The 16,076-nt window shown below is 39.5% G+C and overlaps 1 protein-coding gene across 2 annotated transcripts in view; it reads left to right on the top strand.

Annotated features, from left to right (window-relative positions):
* SEMA3D (semaphorin 3D) overlaps positions 1-16,076 on the top strand; it is a 197,834-nt gene that overhangs the window by 83,043 nt on the left and 98,715 nt on the right. For both annotated transcript variants that reach the window (XM_067564559.1, XM_067564560.1), the window contains exon 3: positions 11,456-11,616. In XM_067564559.1, coding sequence (XP_067420660.1) covers positions 11,456-11,616 — 161 coding nt within the window. The remainder of the gene's footprint in view (positions 1-11,455; positions 11,617-16,076) is intronic.

Here is a 16,076-nt window from a genome sequence, read left to right as displayed (position 1 = left end):
TTTGTCAAAATAAAATTTCTGCTTCCACTTCTGATTTTCTTTCATCTTCCGTATGGCTTCATTGTTATGAGATTTCAGCAAGTTATCAGTAATTGGTAAATTAGATTGGATCCTTCTTTCCATTAACAGCTGAGTTGGAGAAAAGCCATTCTCCAGGGGTGTACTTCAGTAAACCAGTAATGCCTTATACCAGGGGTGGCCAAACCGTTACTCTTACAGTTAAAGTGCGGCTCACGGAGTCCCCTATGTCCTTTTCCCCCCGCATTCTGCAACTACCAGACTGGGGTGGGGAGTTTGGAGCTTCTGTCCTGTGGCAAGGTGGTGGGAGTAGAGGATTCTGCCCAGTGGGGAGTAGGGCCTCGAAGAGTCAGTAAGCTTGGCCAACCCTGCTTGGCCACCCGTGCTTTATACAAATCACCCCACTGTCAAAAATCTTTCATAAGGTTCTTTACTGTCCACACAGACTTTTCCACAAGTCCACTTGATTGGGGTTAATTCGGATTTGATGTTGTGTGAGAAAATCATAGAATCGTAGGACTGGAAAGGACCTCGAGAGGTCATCTAGCCCAGTCCTCCGCACTTACAGAAGGACTAAGTATTATCTAGACCATCCATGACAGGTGTTTGTCTAACCTGCTCTTAAAAATCTCCAGTGGTGGAGATTCCACAACTTCCCTAGGCAATTTATTCCAGTGCTTAACTACCCTGACAGTTAGGAAGCTTTTTCTAATGTCCCACCTAAACCATCTTTGCTGTAATTTAAGCCCATTGCTTCTTGTCCTATCTCAGATGTTAAAGAGAACAATTTTTATCCCTCCTCCTTGTAACAACCTTTTATGTACTTGATAACCGTTATCATGTCCCCTATTAGTCTTCTCTTCTCAGATTAAACAAACCCAATTTTTCCAATCTTTCCTCATAGGTTATGTTTTCTAGACCTTTAATCATTTTTATTGCTCTTCTCTGGACTTTCTCCAGTTTGTCCACATCTTTCCTGAAATGGGGTGCCCAGTCTATGAAAATCTCAATCTATGGCAAATTGCATAAAATCTGCACTGGAAAATTGCAGCCCATTATTGCTAAAGACTTCATCTGGGATTCCATGTCTGCAGAAGGTTCCTTTCATGCTGGTTATCACTGACTTACTATTAGTACTGTGCATTGTGCCAATTTCTGAATACAGAGAATAATAATCTGTGACTGCTGAATAAATAAGTCAGTGCCTACCTTCTCATAAGTACTTTGTGAAAATGGATGAGGTCTCAGTGGCTCTGCCTATTGGCATGGTTTGCATTTCAAGCATGAAAAACAGTTTCCTACCACATTATTAACATCATGATTGATATGCAGCCAATTCAGCACCTCTTGTGCTCATTGTTTGCATTTCTCAATTCCTAAATGACCCTCATGGAACTTCTGTAGCATTTTATTTGGAGGCTCATTGGAATTACGACCTTACTGCCTGTCTATCAGTAAGTTTATGTCTGCAGTTCTAATAGTCTCTTATACTTGGACAGCAACTGCTTATTCCTTCAGGCCACACTTTAATAATCACTTCTTTAAGGATTCCCAACTATTCATCTTTCTCCATCTCCTTTCTTATTTGTTACAGTTACCTGTTAGCTATGGGAATTTACTTTACAATCAACTCTAAATAGGCTTCCATCTCTATCTCTAAATTCTTCTCTGGTTTCTTGGAAGACATTGCTCTGGAAAGTGAATGGCAGTGAACATTAATTTACTGGGTGTGTAGGGTCAAAACCAAATCATACTTTTGCAGCTTTATCATAATTCTTTGAATCCTTAAGGTGTGTCATTGAGCGGTTTGCTAAATAATGCTATTTGGGGCTTGTGGTCCATTTCAATTTTCACTGTCTGTCCATAAATATATTGATTGAATCTCTCACAGGCAAACATTATTCCTAAAAGTTCCTTCTTGATCTGTGCATATCTGGATTCTGCCTCAGTCAGTGATTCGGATGTATATGTCACTGGTTGCCAACAATCCTCATGCTTCTGTAAAATCACTGCACCTAATCCAGACTGTGAAGCATTTGCTGAAATTTTAATAGACCTTCTTAATGCATAGAACTTCAACACTGGTTCTTGTGTCAGTTGTTTTAAACCTTCCCAGGATTCCTCCTGTTATGCACCCTAATGCCATTCATTTTTCTTCTCTAGGAGTTTTCTCAAAGCCACTGCTTTGGTAGATAGATAATGTAGTAACTTTCCAAGATAATTAACCATTCCCAGGAACCTGTTGGACATCTTTCTTTGACAAGGGATCATTTCAATGGATGAAATCTTCCTCTTATCAGGTTTCACACCTTTGTTGAAAACAATGTCCCCAACAAAAGTCAGTTGTGTAACCCCTAGAATTCATTTCTCCATATTTAGTTTGAGATTTGCAGCTCTAGTTGCATCCAGGACATCCCGAAGTCTACGATCACGTTCCCCTTCTGATACCCAGGTGATGATGTCATCCATTGATGTCAACACCATTAATATGTTTATAGATCATATGTATGGTTTTGTGCTACACTTCTGGTGCTGAAGCTATACCAAAGGATAAGCATAGGAATCTGTATCTTCCAAATGGGGTATTAAATGTGCATAGCTTTGAACTTTCTTGAGTTAATTTTAGCTGCCAAAAACCTGAGAATGCATCCAATTTACTGAAATATTGAGCATTTGCAAACTGAGCCATAATCTCTTCTCTGGTTGGTAATTTGAAATGTTCTCTTACTATAGCCTTGTTGAGATCTCTGGGATCTAAGCATATGTGTAACTGGCCGTTACTTTTCTCCACAGTAACAAGGGAGCTCACCTATTCTGTTGGCTCCTCAATTTTTTGTATGACGTGCATTGTTTCAATCCTTGCAGACTCAGCCTTGAGTTTATCACAGAGTGCAAATGATCCCTTTCTTCATGGGTGGATAACTGGAGGGACATGCTTGTTTATTCTGATTGTATGTTCATCCTGCAATTGTGAAACAGGTCATGATATTCCTGAAAGAGTGTCTCATAGCCAGGTTCGGTATGATCTTGTAATGAGAGTATGTTTTACCAGACTGAGTTTCTCATGTGCAACCAGGCCTAAAATGGACATCACCTCCTTTGGCATAACAATGAAAGGGAGTCTGTACATAGGGTTTTTATGGTTGATGCTAGCAATGCATCACTGATATAGTTGTTCCAGAATAACCAGTTATTTTTTGTTTTTGTTGGTCTCAGTTTTGATCTTATTTTCCATCTCCCATAATCTTATTCAGACAGAATGTTAATCTGAGCTCTTGTGTCCAGTTTCTGTGGAATTCACTGTCACAAGCAGTTTCTAGTTCCTCTCATCAGGCTTGCTAGATCCTAGTATGTCTATGACAAGGTCTTCTGTCAGGTTATCCTCAACGGAATATACACGTGACTTTTCTGCATTTGGGATCAGCAGCATTTTGCAAAATGATTATTCTTCCCATGTATATGAGAGAGTTTACAAAGGCAACACACTGTTTGGGGCCATGCTGTGATCCACACCTTTCACATGATTGTCTGTACCCAGTCTTCCTCCTAGCGGTGATTTTCATAGCGATGGTTCCACTCTTTGATTTGAACCTATTCATGCTATATTGCTTTGTACTTAGATGGATAACTTCTCCTGGTGAATTCAACCCTTTGGCTTGTGCTTTCACAGTCTCTGCTGCCCTGCATATCTGGAGAGCTTTTTTTAAAGTTAAGTCTCCTTCACAGAGAAGTTTCTCTCTTAACACATTGTCTTTAATGTCACAAATGACTCTATCTCTGACCAGAAACTGTGTCCGCTCACCAAAGTCACAAGTTTTACTGAGTTTCCTTAATTCTGTGACATAGTGCTCTATGGTCATCATTTTTTTTTTCATGTATGTAAAAAAATTGTGTCTCTGAAAGGTTTCATTCCTTTTTGGCATGCAATGTTCCTCAGATTTAGTCAGCATTTTACTTAACTTCATACTTTCACCTTCTTCAAACTTAAAGTTGTTATAAATAGCCAATGCTTCCTCCCCAACAACATGCAAAAAGATAGATGATTTCACTTTATTCATTTTTCTTTTCTGCCCCCATGGCTGCTAAATACAATTCAAATGTCTGTCTGAATGTTTTCCAGTTCTCTGCAACATTGCCTGACAATTGCAGACTGGATGGAAGTTGCAACACCATCCATTTTTCAGCCATTTCCCCCACTTCTTAAGCCAGTTAAGCTACTACCGTGCTCACCAAATACATGCAGAAGCCTCTGTGGTTATTTGGTGCTCCACGTCCTTCTCTGGTGCCTCCCTTTGTCTCTGCTTTCAGTTGCAAACACAGGAGTTAACTTCAAAATGACTGCACACAATCCAGCACTTCTAACACCATGAAATGATCTTGGGGTTCATTAAATAACAAACTAGTGAATGCGAAAGGAATAACATTTTAATAAACCAAACTGGAGAGCTTCTCTGGTGAACTGTTGCACTCTACCCAGACAGCTATGTGGTGTTCCCAGCCCCCATCTCTAGGGCACATCTCCAGATTTCTGTGTTCATAATACTGTCCCTTATGAGGAAGTGTCTCTAAATTATAATCTTCTACAAACATATCTCCACACAGAGTAAACCCGTTTAACACAGACCATTCAACTAAGACAGCCAAAGAGAGCTTTGTCAAGCTTCCCACCCACAAAATGCCTCTTTTGGGTTGATCGTACTTACTGCATGTTAGTGCATATTGCATGCACTGCTTACCTTGAACTCTTGACACCTTCACAAATTTAAAATACTCAGCCCCAGACATGAACTATTTTGAGTCAGGGGAACAGGATCTTAAGGTGAAAGTTCATTCTCAACCCTCTCTTTAATATTGAGGGTTCAATTCTATAATCTCATTGGTCCAGAGAAAATAAAGTACTGCTACTGAGCCCCTGAGCTTCCCTGGCTAGGAGGCCATTTCTAATTCAGTTCATGTCAAGATCAGTTTTTAGGAACTGAACAATTCTAGACCTAAGATTCTCCCAGTTCATTTCCCTTTGTCTCCAATTTGTAGGACAATCCCTAACTGAACTGTGTGGCGTGTTGCTTCCATTTTTATTGGTTGGTTGATATGTGGGGAACAGATGGGAGGGGATTTGTAGGTGAACAGATTAAGGACACAGTTTTAAGATTGATGGGAGACTCCTGAAGTTTAAATCCTGATAGTGAGTATGGAAAATAGCACAGTTTTTCCATAACTTCCCTTTCAGTTAATTCTCCTCCCCATCCCACTGGTGAAAATTGTAATCCAGATTTTAGGAACAACTTTAGGATTCAGTGAGAAGCATATTAAGCGCTCAGATGTAGGGGATATGTTCTTCTTTAGATGCCTGAACCTGAGTCACTGAAGGAAAACTTTAAAAGATAGGGCAGAAGGCTACATTTATTGGACTATCCCAGACTGGCAACTCCTTTTTGTGGGGAGTCAGGATAGAGAGGAAGAAAAGAGCCTGTCAGGCTAAAGATTCAGCTTTTTTTCCTAGGTAGGATATTAGAGAATAAGGCTCCTATGACTGGGGACACTTAAAAGGACAATTAAGAGGAGGGAGGAAGAGAAATGGACTCCAGTGAAACAACGCAGACTATCTACCTAGAGCTTGCAGGCAAGTTACAACAGGAAGCTGTGGGAGGTGGATGGGGGAGAGGCAGGATGTGCAGTGCTGAGAATTGGAAATTGTGAAACAAATGTGATGGGAAGCTCATTTGCATGAGCTCTCCCAGACAGAGCTTTATTTGAAGGATGGGGTTCCTTTTCTTCCATGTCAGGATGACCTCCCATGTGAATAGGGCAGTGGGATGTGGCTTGTACCCACCCATGGTGTTCCAGGGCTGGCATGGCTGTAAATAATTTCTGCTGGATTAAACTTTCAGTATGTAAACTTTAATGGCCGTAGTTTCATTTAAAAAACAAAAACAAAAACCATCAACTGTGAATTAAACTGCCTTGGTAACAAAGATGACTTTGCTTTAGTTGGCAGTAATGCAAGAAAGATAAGCTGCTCTCGGAAAAAGGGAACCTGTGAAATCCACAGCCTGAGGTCTTCTTCATAATAACAAATGTTTCAGTCGGATACATTTTCATTTGTGCCGTCTAAAACTAACTATTTAGTTTGGCTACGTGGAGTTTGTGAACCAGGCCTTTGCATTTTTCACCAATAACATGAAGTCACAAAGCAGCATTTAATCATCTCTGGAATAATAATACTTTAACTGCTATTTGTGCAGCTGTTTCTCTAGTCAAATTTGTGTAGAAATGGAATGCAACTAAGCTAGACAGCCATAAACGTCAGAGAGAATTGTTCCGTCCTTACTGCAAATTAATGAATGCTCTGTACACCGCACCTATCTATTTCATTCTGTCGGTCTGGACATGCTTGGAAATTTAAAACATCAGCTTAGTCAGGACCTCAGGAGTTACCACTGTTATTGAGAAAAATGCCATGGGATATTAAAAATATATATGCAAATGTGTACACACACACATTCTTTTAAGACAAGATCCTCAGTAGGTGTAAATGGGTACAGTTGTGCAGAAATAAGTGGAGCTGTGCCCATTTATACCGGCTGAGGACCTGGTCCATAATTTAGAAAAATGTCTCCATTTGGTCAGAACTGCAGTTCTACATCTCATCTAAATGAGAGGGGCTCCAGCTAGCAGTGTCTGTAACACTGTGATGGAGCACTGGTCCAGCAATAACGGCCTGATCTTGCACAACTGAAGTCAATAAGACTATCCGTTCAATTGCAGTCGGGGGTGAGAATACACATTAAAGTCCAGGTAAGCAGTGCAAATTTCATAACAGGAGAATTTTTCATTAAACGCATTTTTATTTCAGCACTGCTACTGCTGCTGTACTGTAGAGTCACAAAGGTACTGGTATGGCCAGTCAGGTCTATTGAGACACTTTTCTCCATTAATAAAAATGATGGCCTGACTGTAGTTTCCACATCTTAATAGCAAACATTAACTTAGATAAGGAACTAGCTGCATGCTGATTTAATGTCCCAACTGGAGCCTCTGAGGAAATGACAAAGACTTTAATCTTTAATGAAACAGAAAGCATACCTTTTAAAGTGAATGTTCACCATACATTAATAAATGACTATATGTATAATTAACTCTGTTACTGTGCAATATGAGAACACTGTTTAACTGTTGGAATCAGTCAGACACTAACTGATCAAGGTGCAGTGATACAAATCTACACATTTTTCTATGGAGCAATAAATTCTCCTGGACAGTAGTGAACAGGGCTGTTTTTCATGATAACTTTGATCATCTTAATATCCTTAATAATCTTTAATAGATTTACCCAAAAAGGGCAGGGGGAAATCCGTACATTTGGCTTGTTTTTAATGTGAGTGTTTGGAATGATTAATTTGGCCATAATTTAATCAGTTCTCTGCTAACGTTATCTTGCCAAATTTTACTGGGTCACATCTCAGTTTTAATCCTATCAGTGCCAATGGGCAGAGTCTAATTTCCAAGCTTTTTTCCAGTAATAAATTAATTAAAATTAAAAACACTGCAAGCTGGATTCTTTCACTGCCTTGCACCTTGTGTTGTCGTTTATGCCTGTGCAAAGTCAGTGTGAAATGTGGTCATTCCCATTTGTTGCATTTTGCACCCTCTGTGCATTCACCCCGAGCAGGTGCAAGACAATGGAAAACTTGTCCAAGTTCTCCAGGCTCCCAGTTAAGTGCTTCCATCATGAGACAACCCTTTTACTTCCCCTTAATAGCTGCCTTAGATGGTTATTTAAATTTTCTTGACAGTATTTGCTCATAAAGAAGGAATAATGTATTATCCTTTTGGGATGCTCCTTGCAAAGATATTTCCTTTCAAAGGAATAAATATATACATAAATAAGGAAACCAGTACCTCATTCGTCCCCTTTCAGTTATGTTGGGCCCTATTGCTATATATAGCTTAGCAAATCAAATATGGATTGCACTTGTGCATGTGAACTGATGTTACAAGCTGTGGCAATTAGAGGCAGGTGGTGCAGGGCAGTAGCTATCTATCTCTGGTTACCCAGATTCAAATCCTGTTTCATTAGGATGCAGATGAAAATGAGGTTGGTGGTCTCATTTAGACACATCACACAATCTGTCATTTTTATTTCGTGCTCATGAGATTTGGGCTTACAATAAAAAAGACCAGTGTCTGTTAAAATATACTAGCCAACAGCAGTTCATTAATGTCTCCTGGCTCTTTAAAATTAATCCCAGCAAATTATCCATGGCTGATCTATGTAGCTGTGTATTCCCATTGCTGTTACTCTCATCCCTCCTCCTCCACCCCACCCATTGTCTGCTACACCCAACTGTTATGCATTGTTTGAATCTAGATTATAAAATCTTCAGGGCAGGGATGTATATAAACTATGGGCCAGATTCTCTGGTCTCTGCTCTCCCCTTTTCCCAGGAGAGTGTAGAGTTAATGGATGGGGAAGGGCAGGAGTGGCTGGAGCATGATGCTCTCCAGCGATGCTCAGCTCCTGAATAGTGCCTTAGGAACTACTGGTAGTGCAAGGTAGAGCAGCCGGAGGGAGCTTTAAGCGGCTGCATCCCATTACTCTGTCGAGCTCAGCCACAGAGAATCTTCTCCTAAATATTTTCACAGAACCTGGTACAATGGACCCCATTCTTGACTGGGTCTCTGGGCACTACGGTAATAGAAATAATATTAATAATAACTTTGGAAGAGCTATGCAGGAGTCTTGAACAGCTTTTAATTCCCAGTAGACAAATGGCAACGTCACACACAAATAAAAAAATGAAAAATGTACCATACGTGGCACCAATTGGCTGCCTCCACAGGGAGGCCAGCAAATGAGTGGATCATGGAGAATAAATCATCCCCTCATCCTCCACGATGCGCACTGTACCTGCTGAGTGGATAAATGGAGAGATTCAGGCTGCCCCCACTTGTCTCCACTGGAAAATTTGGTACCCATTTTCTAGCAACTGCATTTTAGCCTGCAGTAGTGTAAGGTGCAATCTGGACAGGGCTCAGATGTTTTTAGCATCATGTTGTGAAAATCTGTGCAGCCCTGGCTCCCTTCCTGTGATCTTGGTCTGAGTAAGAGACAACTCTTTTCAAATATTTTTTGCTAAACATCAACAACATCCTTGGTTCTAAAAGACACAAATAAAGACAGCCTGTGCCCTAAACAGCTTAGGGTATAACATTTGAATTAATATCCACTTTAAATGAAGATTTTCCCATATCACACTAGATAAATACTGGACAATTTGTCTGCAGATTGTACTTTAACAACATTCAATAATGGGCCAGAGAATAACACCCAAACTTCATAAATACAGATGATAAAGAGCCATTTTATAACTATAGTAACAATATTCTCAGTAGCTGATGAATAAGGATAAAATATTTATTTTTTCTTCCTCAGCACTGCTTTTCCAAAAAACTGTCTTAATTCTTGAGTAGCCTGAACTATCTGCCATATCTCTCTACGCGCAAGAGCCCTCTGGGGTATTCCCTTTACTTTGTTGAATGGAGAGTTCCTGTTTGTGAAAGCCTGATGCCATTTTTCATCATGTGCTCAGCATATAAATAAATCATGTTGGTTAGATAAATGGGTGAGAGTAAGTCCACCCATCTTGAGAAGGAAGGAACCTTAATATTGTTCTGTTGATCCTTGGATTTGTCTGTCTCTCCCAAGAGAGGTGTGTAGTTCAGTTTAGGGCACCAGTCTCCAGTCTATGGAATAATTTATGCATGGTTTAAGCATGTTCTCCCCAAATTAGGGCTCTCTTCCACAGTGTGAAGTGAAAATTGATCTAGTACTGCCACACGCTGGTCACACAGTAAAAAAAAAAAAAAAAAGTTGGAAGTTTTCTTTATGCCAGGTGGAAGAGGAGGGACTTTTTTAATAAATCTATTTTAGAATCAGAGAATGGGTCTATGATGTTAAGAACAGAGGTGTTTATGGGGACCATCAGGCAGAAGAATATCAGTAGCTGAATTGATTGGTCAACTTTAGTCCTGATTTATGCTCGTTTCCCCGGTGAGAACCCTGGAAGAGTCCCTCTAGGCGGAAAACCTTCCAGAGGCAGGTTACCGATCCTTGTCGAGCTGGTTTCAGTCATAATCTTTCTGCTCTTCTGTGTGCAAGTGTAATCCACTGATTGCTATATGTTACAGCAGCTCTACATCAGTGCAACTGCACCAATGCAGCTGTGCTGTTGTAGCACGTCGGTGAAGACAGTCTATGCTGATGGGAGAAAACTCTCCCATCTGCATAATAAATCCACCTCTGTGAGAGGCAGTAGCTATATCAGTAGGAGAAGCTCTGCCACTGATGTAGCACTGTCCACACTGGCACTTAGGCTGGTGTAATTTACATTGCTCAGAGGAGTGGATTATTCACACCCCTGAATAACATAAGAACTTCGGTTAATGTAAGAATAACCCAAGTAAGTGGTAGCGTAGGCCTGGTGTAAATACAAGATGGAACAGATAGGTTAGCGTAAGTAGTTAGCACATATTCTAAGGGACTATTCATAGTGAAGTGGTCAGCTAGCACCCTTGTAGTCATAAGACAAAAAGGGGGTTTAATGGGCTACAGATTGTTGTAATAAACCATAAATCATGGTTATTAAGACCATGTTTTTTAGTGTCTAGTCAAGTTACGAATTTAAGCTTCCAGGCTCATCTTTTAAAGGTGCTGTGCAGGTTTCCTTTGCACCTGGGAGCTTAAATTTATAACTGGGCTAGACACTAAAAATCAAGTACCTTTGCCAGACCTGAGGAACAGTTCTGTGTAACTTAAAAGCTTGTCTGCCTCACCAACAGAAGTCAGTCCAATAACAATATTATCTTACTCACCTTTTCTCACTTTTTATGCTAACCTCTGTTAATTTTATTATTACCTCACCCTCTCAAATCCCTCCATTCCTGCTTTGTCTGTTTGGTCCACCTGCTGCATCATGTCTGACAGCTCTCTGGGTCAGTGAGTGTCTCTCTTGTTACAATGGGGTCCTGATCCTTGACTGGGATGAGTAATCATAATGATGATTAAAAGAGAATAATATTAATAACATAGCCAGATTTTATAACAGCAAGGAAAAGATGTAGCAAATTTCTTCCAAAGTTTTGCCTTTTCCATATTTCCAATTTCTTCCAAATGTCTGATTCCTTAAAGATTTTTTAAAATATTTATTAACAAGTTTTTACACATAAAAAATCAGTTGTGAAAATGAACATCACCCAATTTAAAGAAAAAATCATGTCTGAGGATAACAAAAACTGTATTATGACTCCAGAAAGATATGCTGTTAGCTGCAGTTATCTCACCAGCAACTTCCATGGTGGGTGCATATATTTATAAGACACCAATGAGTCATATGTAAACATTTTGATTATAAAGATTTTCTTCATTTTCCCACAGACTTGCTGCTTTCAAACAGCTGTATCCCATTCCTGGGCTCAGTGGAGGGGCTTGATTTTCAAACCCTGCTGCTAGATGAGGAGAGGGGCCGGCTGCTAATCGGTGCTAAAGACCACATCTTTCTGCTCAGCTTGGTTGATTTAAACAAAAATGTAAAAAAGGTCAGTTTGTTTTCTGCATAGTTCATCTGATAAGTTTGTTTTCAACCCCTTCCCCTGCCTTGTGTTTTTGTTTTTTCTGTCTTCACTGGCTAAATGGCAAATGCACCACGTGATGTGTTGTAACAGGCCTTAATAATCTTATCTCCCATTGTTACATGACTTGCTTTTAATCAGTTGAGGTTGTCAATTTGTGTGACCTCTTGTAGCAATAAAGGAATGAAATAGGTTAGATACCTATAGGAGCTGTGCACTGCCTGAAAACAAAATATCAACAAATGGGCAAGGACATCTCTCAAAGTATTTGTTTCTTCTTTCCACTGGCCTAATGGAGACATTAGCAAGAACAGAACAAACAAACAAAAAAACTGAGTTTAGTTCTGTCCTTGCTTACTGACTTCATTGGGGTTACATGGGTGTAACTGAGTATAGAATATGGCTTTTTAGTACATTAGTCTGCTGTATTTTAAATGTCACTCAACATTTGGAAGTCAATTTATATATTCTCAACTGTATTAATAATCAGAATGATATGGGTTACAGGGAACCTCTACTGGGTGCTACTATACATAACCCATACCTCTACTCTGGGGTAAAATTAATTTTGTTACCTCTAGACTATATCTAAGAGGTGAACATTGGTTTAACCTTCAATATTTACAGTGGGGATGATGGTTTGATGCTTTTTGCACACACTTGTGCACAAAGTGCACTTGTGCACTTGCACACTCTAGACAGTTGTAGAGTACCAAATGCTAGCACAAGAGCTCTAACTAAAACTGCTATTTTATTGTCACATATATGCAACTTATTGAAGAAAGTTAAATCCTCTGGTGTTTTTTATAATTTTTTAAAATATAATAGGAGGTTTTAATGGGCTGTACCAGTGTAACCTGATTTAAGCCAATGGAGTCAAGAGGTGTAAGAGAGGAGAGTTTGAGCCCATATGTCTGAATGGAGCATATGAGATCATTGTAGAAAAGAGTTTCCAATACCAAACTTCACCAACTAAATAGCGAATTTCTTATGTTTTCATTCTTATTTCCTTGTGTGCGTTTCTGAATGATCATTTTGAATAGTAGAGCTCCGTAGTATAATCAGAACAGTGACAATGCAAAAATGGCACCCATCTCGTATGGGATAGTTTAGAGATACAGAATTATTCTTACTGCAGACTTGCTTGTTCCAGGTTGAGTTTCTGGCTTTGGCAATTGGATGGGGAGAGGGAGAAAATCAGATTTCTGTTTCTACAAGAGTTCCCATTCATTTCAGGGGAGTTTTGCTTTGGCAAGTTACAGGGACAATGGAATCACATAAATTATATTTCTTCAGAAGAACTTGCCAGAGTGTAAACTCACTTTACAACAGAACTAAAATTTACTTGGGATAAATTGAAATCAATAAATGAATATCTGACTGATACCGTGATCATTTGAAATACGTAATTAAATACAATTTTGCAGATTTTAGCAGATCCTGACTTTCAAGGAGGTTATATGCATAGAAGTACACCAAGATCAAATCCAGTTTTCGTTCACAGTTTTTCTGTGGAGTTTTTCCTTTAACTGTCTTTAATTTTATCACGAGAAAGCTGCACAGAATGTATGTCAGCAGCTAAATAAGTGACCAAAGGTGCAGAGAACTTACTTATTCCATTAATTTCAGTGGGAGGGGGCATTACTTTTGTAAACTGCACCATTTATTTAAATGCCTAAGTATGAATTTTGATGCCTAATTTTAGGCAGTCAAGTTTGAAAAAAATGGCATCTGTGTTTCAGTCTGTCTGTCTGTCTTATCTGTTTGGTGCTGGCATCCATAAACATAGTATACTTACATAATGATAGGAGGAGAGAGAAATTTCATATATGTTGTAACCTATTAAAAGATTTTAATGCCAAAGGGTACTCTCCAGTAGCAAATAAGTGTCAGAATATAGTGTTTGTCTGTGCTGTGTTTAGACTGACCACAGTTTTGATTGGCTCAGTGCCACTCGGCTTAGCTCCAGCCTTTCCCTGTGTGAGGAAACCACACATGTTGGGACTACAAGGATCTGAAGTGTGTCCTTTGTACTCTTTGCACTAAGAATCATCTGAAAAGATATATTGTGCTATAGGTGTCCATTAGGGATAGAAGCAACACATTAGGATATTCAATTTCTTCCTGCAAATGGTACAATTCCAAATGACTGTACGGAAGGATGATGTAAGAATACTGTGCTTAGAGGTTTGAGATGGGCACAAGAGGTTTGAAATCAGAATGAAAGTTTGTGTAACTAAGACACAAGTTTGCATTCTTCAAAGAAAAAAATGAGCATGAACAATGTTTTAATTGTATAAACCTAGTTAATCTAGAGATATGCATAGAGGTGGTTATTCAGTTTTGGGTAATAGCTGCTGCTGCTGCATTCAGGGGAACATTGATAACCCTGAATATCTAACACCGAATATCCCCCTATTTACTCTTAGAATGCCACTTCGTATATATTCTCTTGCCAAAATGACATTGTAGAGTCTGGTCAGATGTTACAATATTTTTGGAATAGTATTTAAAGAAGCTTTTAAAGACTCTTTCCCCTTTTTAAAAATATCTTTTTTACGACTTTATGTTACAGCATAGTTAGTTTCATATGTTTGAAAGTGAGGGAGCAGATACTCACTATGACTTTCTTAACCAGGAGTTCAAAGTATTATTTTAATACTTGTTACAAAATGTATAGCTTCAATGTTCTGTCATATCACAGTTTCATCACCAATTAACATAGTTTTCTTTTTCTTTGAGTACACAGTTTCTTTAATTGTAGTAGCTTTTAATCAGCTTATTCTAGGTAATTGTGGAGGTGGTTGATGACTCCCATCTATTACTGTGTCAACTGTGGTATGGTTGAAAAACCACCCCCCCTTTTCAGCACAGTATGTGCAGTCATGATAATCCTGTAGAATTTAATAGGAATGAAAACCATTAAAATTATAGATCAATTAATTAGGATTTTGTAGATGTTACTGTAGAACTCTATAGAACTTAATAGAGTAGGATCACCTTTCTATAGCAGGGATAGAATTTTCTATGAAATTAGATAGGACACAAACCTCTAGAGGGTTTTCTGTTAAACTCTATAGGGCTTTTCCATAAGCGAGCTGATATGCATATGTCCTAATTTCTTCATCCAAAGAGCTCTACACACTTGACAAATATTACAAACTGCTTATAAACAACAGATCCAGTGACTCTGTTTCAACAAAGAATGACCGCAAAATCAACACAGAAGTAGACAGAAAAAAGCACCAGTGGATGTTTGTTACAACACGTCACTCATAGACGGTATGCTTGAAGAATGGGTTGTAACCAATACAGGGTGTAGTTTAAAAGGAAGGTGTTAGGGTTTTGAAGAGGACATGCTCGCCACAATGAAGGAGAAGGAGTTTTGATAAGCATCCAGCTGGCTGAGTTCCCTCTGAAATGACGACTTCAATACCGAATGGATTCATTGCATTCACTGTATTGTTAGGGCACCTAGAGCCTTGGCTTCTTATTTTGAATTTAAATATCCGCATAAAGTAAGTAAATAACTTCAATCAATTGCACAAATCTTGTTGAAAAGGCTGCACAGAAATTCCCATATTCCTCTGCATCTCATGTACTTACAGCCCTCAGCAGCATAAGCAGGGTTACAAGTTAGCATGATTATCACGGTGTGATCACAGTGAGACACACCCATATCTGCAGCAATAGGAATGCTATCAAGGGCTGACAAACACTTGAAAAGCTGCCAACCTGCAGGAGCTGTCAGTGCTAGCAGACACATTCACATATGGGCCAAACAGATAAACATGTCAGATCCCCAGTAGCTTCTTTGGAATGAGTTATTTTGACCTGCCACAGTGTGCGCTGACTGACATGAGGTCACACGTTGTTGTTTAGGGCACCCTTAGCTTGCAGGTTGTTTTGTGGCAGTTCCGTGTGAATTTTTGAAGGGTAGCAGGTGGATTGAAAAGCTTGTGACTTATCTCTTTTCACTTTTGGACAGATCACATCCTCGTATAGCAAAACAAACACTTGATAAGGGCCCCATTTTGCCACCCATTCTCAGGCAAAACGTCTATTTAAATCGGCAGGAGTTTTGCCTAAATCTGGACTGAATTAATGGGAATTTTTGCAGAGTAGTAAAGTGGGATTGGGCCTGTATTAGGGCACTGAACCTTGGAGGATCATGCACACATCCAAGTGTCCCTCAGACTCATTACACTTGGAAAAGTAATTGCAGGTCATGTGCTCTACAGGAAATTGGATATAGAGCTTCCGACCTCTTATGCAAAGGAGCGGACAGTGGAGACCCAAGGCTATGGAAGGGGGTCTCTGCCCCAGTCAGGAGGGAAGACCTGAAAAGAAGCCACCTGCAAAGAGCAGGAGCTACCTGGGGAGAAGGGTCATCTGGGGTGGCCTGTGAAGCTCAAAAAGAAAGGCTG

This window comes from Emydura macquarii, unplaced genomic scaffold (assembly GCF_026122565.2).
Source record: "Emydura macquarii macquarii isolate MOO-44397 ecotype Brisbane River unplaced genomic scaffold, CSIRO-AGI_Emac_v2 contig_2636, whole genome shotgun sequence".
In the NCBI taxonomy this organism is placed as follows: domain Eukaryota; kingdom Metazoa; phylum Chordata; order Testudines; family Chelidae; genus Emydura; species Emydura macquarii.
The sequence above is the reverse complement of the archived record's forward strand: the minus strand, read 5'-3'. Positions and strand labels throughout refer to the sequence as shown.